Source organism: Notothenia rossii (assembly GCF_949606895.1).
Source record: "Notothenia rossii genome assembly, chromosome: 11".
NCBI classification, from domain to species: Eukaryota; Metazoa; Chordata; class Actinopteri; order Perciformes; family Nototheniidae; genus Notothenia; species Notothenia rossii.
Genome location: NC_136910.1, coordinates 23,764,840 through 23,773,920, shown reverse-complemented (window position 1 = coordinate 23,773,920; position 9,081 = coordinate 23,764,840). Strand labels below are relative to the sequence as shown.

Genomic DNA, 9,081 nt, shown 5'->3' with positions numbered 1-9,081 from the left:
GATTGCCATTCAATCAGCTTGTGGTGCGTTTGTGTGTGTGTATATGAGTGTGTGTGCAGCTACATTGATGGATAATTGAAATCATGAAGTAAATGAAGAGGCGCATCCCTTCACATCTTTGAACTTCCGTCTGTTTTGCTCTTGGACCTGCAAAAAAGTGAAATATAATCCATTTTGCCTTTAAATACTTTAAGCTTTTTTAGGACCTAAGTTAATATCTTACAGTGACAATGATCTATACCAGGGGTACTCAAATACAAATCTTAAAGGCTCCATGTCATGCTTTTCCGGTTATTACCCGTCCCCTTGTGTGTTATGAAGGTTTTAATGCATGTAAACGGTCTGCTGAGTCAAAAACCCTCTAACACAGAAAATACCTCCCCAAAACGCCTTGTTGGAGATTTCTCATTTACTTCCTGGGTATCGCTACGTAGGGATACCCAGTAGCCACGCCCAGAGCTATGGCCGCACCCTCTGCCAGCCTTTCATGAAACAAAGCTTCCCAAACCTTTCAGCGATTCATGCCGGATATGTATATATATATATATATATATATATATATATATTAGGGCTGTCAGTTGATTAAAATATTTAATCGCGATTAATCGCATGATTGTGCATAGTTAATCGCGATTAATCACAAATTAATCGCACATTTTTGATCTGTTCTAAATGTACCTTAGAGGAATATTTTTCAAGTTTTTAATACTCTTATCAACATATGAGTGGACACATATGCTTTATGCTTATGTTTATTATAATTTGGACAATGACACATATTCTCATGAATATTAAACACAACAACCTCTGAACATTACAAATATTCGCCTCAATTCAACCTGGAACCTCTCTCATACCATACCAGTGTGTGTGTGTGTGTGTGTGTGTGTGTGTGTGTGTGTGTGTGTGTGTGTGTGTGTGTGTGTGTGTGTGTGTGTGTGTGTGTGTGTGTGTGTGTGTGTGTGTGTGTGTGTGTGTGTGTGTGTGTGTGTGTGTGTGTGATGGATCGTTGGAGCTATGTGCAACTCAAGGCATATGCTCGAACGGGAGCTGCCTTGACGCTGCAATCATATTGCGCACACTATCCGTGCTGAGTGTGCTCACTTTTCGTACAATGTCCCACTGTCTGGCTGCCTGCATAAAGTCAAGTGCTCGGCGCAGTTGTGGCGAAATGTCACTCCTCTCTTTTCATTTAAACAGCTCCTTATATCCGTTAGCGCAGCTAGCTAGCACCAGATGCCAACAACAACAATACACGTAAGGTTTCTCTCTCGCTCGCTCGTGCCACACATACACACACCCTCCCGGTCCTCCCAATAGCCAGTCGGTGCATGCCGGTGAGCGTGGAAGTGTGATCTGCAACAAGCGGGCGGCAGGAGCGGGGCTGTCAGCATCAGCTTGTAGATGGTATTTTAAACTCGATGTGCTCTGAAACTACGGGGCGGCCGAGGACAAAAAATACACATGCGTTAATCGCGTTAAAATAATTAGTGCCGTTAATTTTTTGTTGCGTTAACGCGTTATTAACGTTATTTAACTTGACAGCCCTAATATATCTATATAGATATATAGATATATCTATATAGATATATCTATAATTTCATTGTTGAGGTCTAATAAAATAGATTTCTACTGTGCAATTTTCTGCAGCCTGTGAGCCTCACGATCAGCTGCACGTCGCTCGACCAATCACAGCACACTGAGCTCACAGGGAGGGGGGGGCGAGCTCCAGCAAGCCGTTTAGGACAGAGAGTGAATACCGGTGAATACACATACTATATAGAGATGCTGTGTGAGAAACCAATATGAGTTTGGAAAATTGCACAGTATAAATCTATTTTAGGAGACCTCAACAATGGAATTATGATCACTAGAAATGGCCATGACATGTGACCTTTAAAGGTCCAAAGACATTTTTCAATAATGCGGCTTTCACACCAACGCTTTTCCCGTTCTAGCTCCGTGTTAGACCTTTTCTGGTTCAGCTACGGTTTCCCTTTTCTGCTCCCGCTTTGTTCACACCACCCAGAGCCCGACTGGTGCTGCCGCTGCTGCGTCATGACGTCACCGTTTACATCGCTGATTTGCTCCAACAACAACAACAACAACAAAACAACAACAACAACAACAACGGGGGACTGCGTCGGGTCGATGATCGTGTTGCTTTTAATCATACAAAGCCAGATTAAATTAAATAATGACTTCTCCAACCTTATGCTTTTCTCCAGAGTGTCGTGGTTCATTGTTTATTAATTATCAATCAATCAATCAATGTTTATTTATATAGCTCAATATCACAAATGTTACATTTGTCTCAGTGGACTTCACAGTTTGTACAGAATATCAGTATGACAATACGTCACCCTCTGTCCTTAGACCCTCACATCGTACAAGGAAAAACTTCCAGAGAAAACCCACAGTTTAAAGGGAAAAATGGGAGAAACCTCAGGGAGAGCAACAGAGGAGGGATCCCTCTCCCAGGACGGACAGACGTGCAATAGATGCCGTGTGTAAATTGAAAAGATAATACATTTGCAACATAGGTAGTCCAAATGTTTGGAAATGCATGTGTGTATAATAGGAAGATGAATCCACGAGTATATCCATCCAGGACTTATGATCCAGGACCACAGCCACGACTCAAGATCCAGGACTCTCGATCCATGACACAGGACCGCAGGATCATCCATGACTCCGGATCCCGGCGTATAAAGACACCAAAAAGAAAGAAATTTGGGGAAGCTGGGTTAATCGGAACATGAGAGTACACAGGTATAGACAGAGAGAAGGAAGAAGTAAGATGTCCCCCGACAGTCTAAGCCTATATCAGCAAAACTAGGGGCTGAATCTAATCAACCCTAACTATAAGCTTTATCAAAAAGGAAGGTCTTAAGCGCACTCTTAAAAACGGATAGGGTGTCTGCCGTCCGAACACAAACTGGAAGCTGATTCCACAAAAGTGGAGCTTGATAAGAAAAGGCTCTGGCTCCCATTGTACTTTTAGAGACTCTAGGAACAACCAACAACCCTGCATTCTTGGAACGCAATGCCTTAGTAGGACAATAGGGTATAATGAGTTCTTTAAGGTAAGATGGCACCTGCCCATTAAGGGCTTTGTAGGCGAGAAGAAGAATTTTTAATTCTATCCTGTGTTCTATAGGGAGCCAGTGTAAGGCAGCCAGAACAGGAGTAATGTGGTCCCTTTTCCTAACTCTGGATAGTACACGAGCTGCAGCATTTTGAATCAGCTGCAGCGACTTGACTGACTTCTTGGTACACCCTGATAATAAGGAGTTACAATAATCCAGCCTTGAAGTAACAAATGCATGGACTAGTTTCTCTGCATCGTTTAATGGGTTTCAGCGGCATTTACCGACCGCTGCAGTGCTGCTCTTCCACAGGAGTTTATTATCCCGTTAGCTCCAGGTTAGCTAATACTTTAGAGCGGACTCTCTAAAATATTCACTGTCTGACTGTCAAACAAGCAGCTGATACATATCCCCAATTCCCCTTAAGTGAATGTGTGTCAGTCTGAATTGACGCTGTTTGGCATCACAACGCTGTTATTAAAGTGTCTCTGGTATAAAATGGGTGGTGTTAGCATAGCAACTGAAGGTAAACTGACTACTTGCTATTGCTATCCTATTGTGGCATAAGCCGTTTTCTACAGGCACATTTTACCGGCGTATTTTTATTATGATTCTACTTGTGATAGTCCGACATGACAACCTGTGCAGCCCATGTATTGATTCCATCCGATAGCTGCTGTAATACAAAACAAAACGTCTGCCTCTCTCCACAATGATCAATAACAGTGAGCGGATGGTCAAAGTAAGGTGCAAATAAACAGAATCACACGAAGCCTGGTTAGTGTTGCCTGACTTTATAAAGTGTGTTTTTTTTATAAGTGTGGTTGCCTTCTAGTCACTTTGCTCAGCGTGACTGCTTGTAGGCAGGCATGACGAAACTCTTCAGTCGACCCATGTTCAGGGGAGGTGGGTTTAGTTTCCTGCACGCCTCTTAGCTCCGGAGTCTTGCTTCTAGACCGACAATTTTTCGGAGCTTGAAACGAACCGGATTCCCGGAGCTAATACCTCATTCACACCAACGCAACTCTGGTTCAAGCTCTGTGCTAGAGCTTTTCAGGTTCAGAACCGGTTCTTCGGTTTAGCTCCGGCTCTTTTCACACTGCCCAGAGTCCGACTGGTGCTGCGTCATTGCGTCATCTTTTGCGTCATGACGTTACCGTTTGCGTGCGTGCTTCATAAAGCCAAAGCGCGCGGAAACCCCTCACAGCTCACACCAACAACAACAACAATGGCCGATTGTGCTCCAGCTTCTTCTGTACCTCTTCGGAAGACCAGATTCCCAGTAGGTAGCTAGTCTCTTCAGTGGACCACTGCTGCTTGTTAAGTGTCTCCATCGTTGTGTACAAACTGGATAAAACGCTGGCTTTTTGTTGTTGTTCAGGAGTTGATCCCGCCCCTGCCCCTGCCTCCGCCCCGACGTAAGCGTGACGTATGCAGTGCTTTTGCTCTATCCGGACAATTGTTTGGTGCTTGAAACAAACCGGATTCCGGAGCTAAGAGGCTGCTCCGCTGCGGTCTGAACAGGAAAACCCGGTGCTTTTCAAGCTCCAGCTCCGAACCGGCCCTGAAACACCGTTGGTGTGAATGAGGTATAAAAGGCGGCACCGCTGCGGTGTGAACAGGAAAAAACGGTACTTTTCAGGCTCTAGCTCCGAGCCGGCCCTGAAAACGCGTTGGTGTGAGAGGGGCATCAGACAATGGTCTGTTTATTACAGTCATTCAAACTTTTAAACATTTGCAACAACATTCTTAACAAGAGGTTGCAAAAGCAAAAATAATCTGTATGCAGCGGTTTTCATTGTTATTGTGTCTGTGCTTGATCCCTCAGAGTGGAAGTGTGCTGCACAGTTATGAATAAAGGCAGCTGCACCCTCTTTCGTTCAGCATTCCCATTATTGCTTTATAAATGTCTTGCCCCCTTGTGTGTCCACTGATGTTCGTCAGGCCCAACACATCTTCAACAAACTCCCCCTTTGCCTCATCATAAAATCTCACAAATACCAGCAACTGAGCATTGTCAGTGGTGTCAGTGGACTCATCCAGCTAAGGAAATGCACTGTGCATTTTTTATTCCATCACAAAGCTGATTCATCAAATCATCAGCCAGTATTTATGTTCTTCTGGTTGCTGTGGAATCTGAGAGGGGGATTTGCTTGATTTGACCTGTTATTTCCTCTTTTTGTTTGCTTTCAAACATGGTCTCCATCACTTCAGTCATGCATTCTTTTATACTTCAGTTATTTTCCAGTGGAATGTCCTTACCTACTGGCCTAGTTAAATAAAAGTGGTTACTCTTTTTTGGCTGGGTAGTGTAGTTTTACACACCGTCTTATTTGACTTTCTTAGGACTTAAAACATTTTTTTGGGGGCAGACACATTTTTGTTTTTTATTCACGTAAGGTCATCATCTTAACAGTTTTGTATGCTCATCCGTGAGCAGAGCATCAAGTTGACATGTCTATTACAGCTGAATGCGGCGATTACCATCTTGTTCAGCAAAACTCCTCACAAACGTATTAAGATCAACAGCTTTAGTACGTTTTCATTCAATGCTGAGTGCAGCCAAACTTGACAGTCTCTTCTCTGTCATTGTAGACCGCAAATACCTCATTCCTTCAGTACTTGGGTCCGAATCATAGACTGTAAACCTATTTAAATGGCTGTCAACTGCTGCTGACACATGCAACAGAATGTCAGCTTTTATGTATCGTATCAAAATGCTGCTCTGGAGTCACAGTTGAAAACTATCTTCAGGTTTTTATGTAAACAGGCTTTGAATTTCAAACTTAGAACCAGATCATTCCTCAACAGCTTCCTGTTATTCCGAATGCTTCTCGTTTTGCGCCGTCCCGTTCAAATGAAATCGCCGCCAATCATATTTCCGCGCTCGCGCCAGGGCCGGGGAGGGGTTACAAGACGTGCGTCTTGTGTTGCATTCACTTGCACTCGGACATTAGAGACTTTCTCTCATCCGATGAGCCACAACTTTTCCCACCCGCATTCCGCGAAGACCCGCCCTACTGTGCGTCTGATTCGCAAACTGTTGGTAGGGGAAAGAAACGCTGACGGGATGCTGAATGTGATTGGACCAATGCGTTGACTGACACACACAGACAGTGGAACAGTCGGACATGCAGAGCGCTGTTTGCAGTGGACATAACGGAACATTTTGACTCGTTGCGTTGTGGCGATGTCTCAAAGATAACACAGATAATACAGATAATACATATGAAAAGTATAATTTGCTCAGAGTCCAGAGACAGTTGTGGTCCGGTCCGGATCCGGACCGGAGTCCGGACTTTGAGGATGCCTGATATATACTTCTATTTTTCCAACTATGCTTGTACTTGGCGTTGATGCTCAAAGATGTCAGGTCAAATGCATTGAATCCTCTCCATAATGTTAGAGGAATAAAAAAAAAAAACGTTTAAATGTGTTGCAATGTTGACTGATTTGAAACGAGTTGTGCCTGATAGCTGGACGAGGCCTGTGGAATAGATACTTCTTCAACAGGGCCACATGCTTTCACATTCATAACCCACACAAGCAATTATTAGTCATTCCCTGAGATATATATGAAAAGTAAAGTTTTTACTGCATAAATACACCTTTACCAGCCATTATAACCTCACTATTCACATTTTGATAATATTATCAAGAAATGATTCCCCTAAAGCCATTATTTTACCAATATCACCAATTTTACTGTATTGATATCAACAAATATTGATTCTGACATGAGGAATTCTGATTAAAATGCCACAAAAGACGTGTGTGTGTGTGTGTGTGTGTGTGTGTGTGTGTGTGTGTGTGTGTGTGTGTGTGTGTGTGTGTGTGTGTGTGTGTGTGTGTGTGTGTGTGTGTGTGTGTGTGTGTGTGTGTGTGTGTGTGTGTGTGTGTGTGTGTGTGTGTGTGTGTGTGTGTGTGCGTGCGTGCGTGCGTGCGTGCGTGTGTGTGATTGCTGGTGCGTTGAACATATCCCTCTCTCTCCTCCCCCCTCGCCTCTCTCAGTGAAGGTGTATAAAACTGACATCCCTCCACCAGCCTCACATTAAACTAAATCATTTAGTTAATGTTGTAGAACATCAAAAAACAAATATACAGACAAATATATAAATAATCTGCTGCTTGTCTCCCCCCTCCGAGGCCCCTCAGAAGGAGAGAAGGAAGGGAGGAAGGAGTGGGGGAGGTATATTTGACTGTTTCTCATTATTCTGCCATTACCCTGCTTCTTTCTAGGGAAATGCTACGCTTAAAGAAAATATCTCCCCTACAGCCGAGCTTTAAATTAAATTAAGCCTTTTTTCTTGCAAAAGCGTTAAACACACACTGTAAATGTTTCAGTCCTTAATTGTTCCTTGAATAATAAAATACATATTTTCTTATTGGGGAGGGGGTATTCCACCTTGCAAGAATGCCTACTTTTCATTCAAACCATTAAAAAAGCAAGAAAGGCAGAGACCAAAAAGTATATACATTTACCGTTTATTTGTATATTGTGCACTCTATAGATGCTCTCTATATATATATTTCTATTGTTAATATGTAGATATATTTGAAACAATTTTATTCATGAATTAAGCACAACATTAGACATTCAATCCATGACTATTTTCCTACAGATGAGATGACATGTGTATATAGTTACTGTTTGCTCTTTTGTGCACAATACCATGTTGACATGCTGCTGTACCGCACATTCCCAAGTTTGGGATGAATAAATTATATATCATTTTATTTGTATTGTCTGATTCGGCAGCTGCTTTATTGCTATCTCATGATACCTGGTGAATGCAGACGCAGTTACACTGATTTACGGTAGGACTTAAGGAAAAGATCAATGGAGAAATGTTGTATTTAATTTTTTGCATGACACTCTGCGTGCATGGGGAACTCTGATTTGGAGTTATTTCGATGTTGTGCTTGGCAACGCAGCATCGCGGAGGCTGGTGCTATTATGGGTTGGCTGTGAGTCTCTGTGGAAAGGGTTAACGCCATGGATCAGCTGCTCTCATATGTGCACACACACAAAAACACACACTCTCTTTCTGTCTGTCTCTCATGCTTGCTCATTTGATGTTAGAATTCCCCAGAGACTCCCCCCCTCCTCCTCCTCCTCCTCCTCCTCCTCCCCCTCCAGAGCCACTCCTCTCCCCTCTAATCCCTCCCTCCTATCCCCTCTTCTTTTCTCCAATCGCTCCGTGTCTTTTTCTCAAAGACCTCCCAAGCCCTCCTTTTGTCCCGCCTCTTACCTCCTTTTCTTTCACCCCTCCTCCTCCTCCTCCTCTTCCCTCTTCCATCCCTCCCTCACTCGCGTGCCTTGGCTTCTCCACCTCTTTTCAAAGTAAACAGAGGAGAGACACTTTGCCCGTCTGCACACATTCCCACACACACCATCCGTCCGACGCTTCTTCTTCTTCTTCTTCTTCTTCTTCTTCTTCTTCTTCTTCTTCTGCTCAGAGTGTGTGTGTGTGCAGCTGCAGTGCTAGTGTGTGTGTGTCTGCGTAGGCCGGTAGTAACTCTGTGACTGCTCGTCGCTGACAGAAGTGTAGAAGGAAGAAGGGAGAGGAAGTGGAGAGAGACAGAGAGTGTCAGGAGGTTGAGAGGTGAGGGTCTCTATGAGTAAGGCGTCCCGTCTCCACATGCTGTGCTCTATGGCTAACTCGGGCTGTGTGCTGCTGTCCGGCTCCGGGATGTTACCCCATTCTCTGCAATGCCCCCCCGCTTTCCTCTATCTGCCCCAGGTAAGAGAGCATCCTTCCTTTATTTTCCTTTTCTTTTCTTCATTGCAACGTTGCATTTAATTGAATGTATTACATAAACACATTTCACTTAGGTTAGTTGAAAGTTGAACCCAATGTTTTTTCTATTTCAACTTAATATTATTGCTTTTAACTAACCTAATACAGTTATGTGAAATGTGTTGACATAATACATTGAATTAAAGTCAACGTTTCAGTGATCCAGGATAGAAAGGAAAGCTTCATCGTGC

At 43.4% G+C, this 9,081-nt stretch overlaps 1 protein-coding gene across 9 annotated transcripts in view; it reads left to right on the top strand.

Annotated features, from left to right (window-relative positions):
• The window catches only part of rbfox3a (RNA binding fox-1 homolog 3a), an 836,552-nt gene that overhangs the window by 673,936 nt on the left and 153,535 nt on the right, over positions 1-9,081 (top strand). Inside the window, exon 1 of one of the 9 annotated variants that reach the window (XM_079660086.1) lies at positions 7,662-8,833. The exons of 7 other annotated variants lie outside the window; for them this stretch is intronic. In XM_079660086.1, the coding sequence (XP_079516212.1) occupies positions 8,708-8,833 (126 nt within the window). In that variant the 5' untranslated portion in view covers positions 7,662-8,707. Of the gene's footprint in view, positions 1-7,661; positions 8,834-9,081 lie in introns of those variants that run through there. One more of the 9 variants, XM_079660082.1, reaches the window with a different exon arrangement.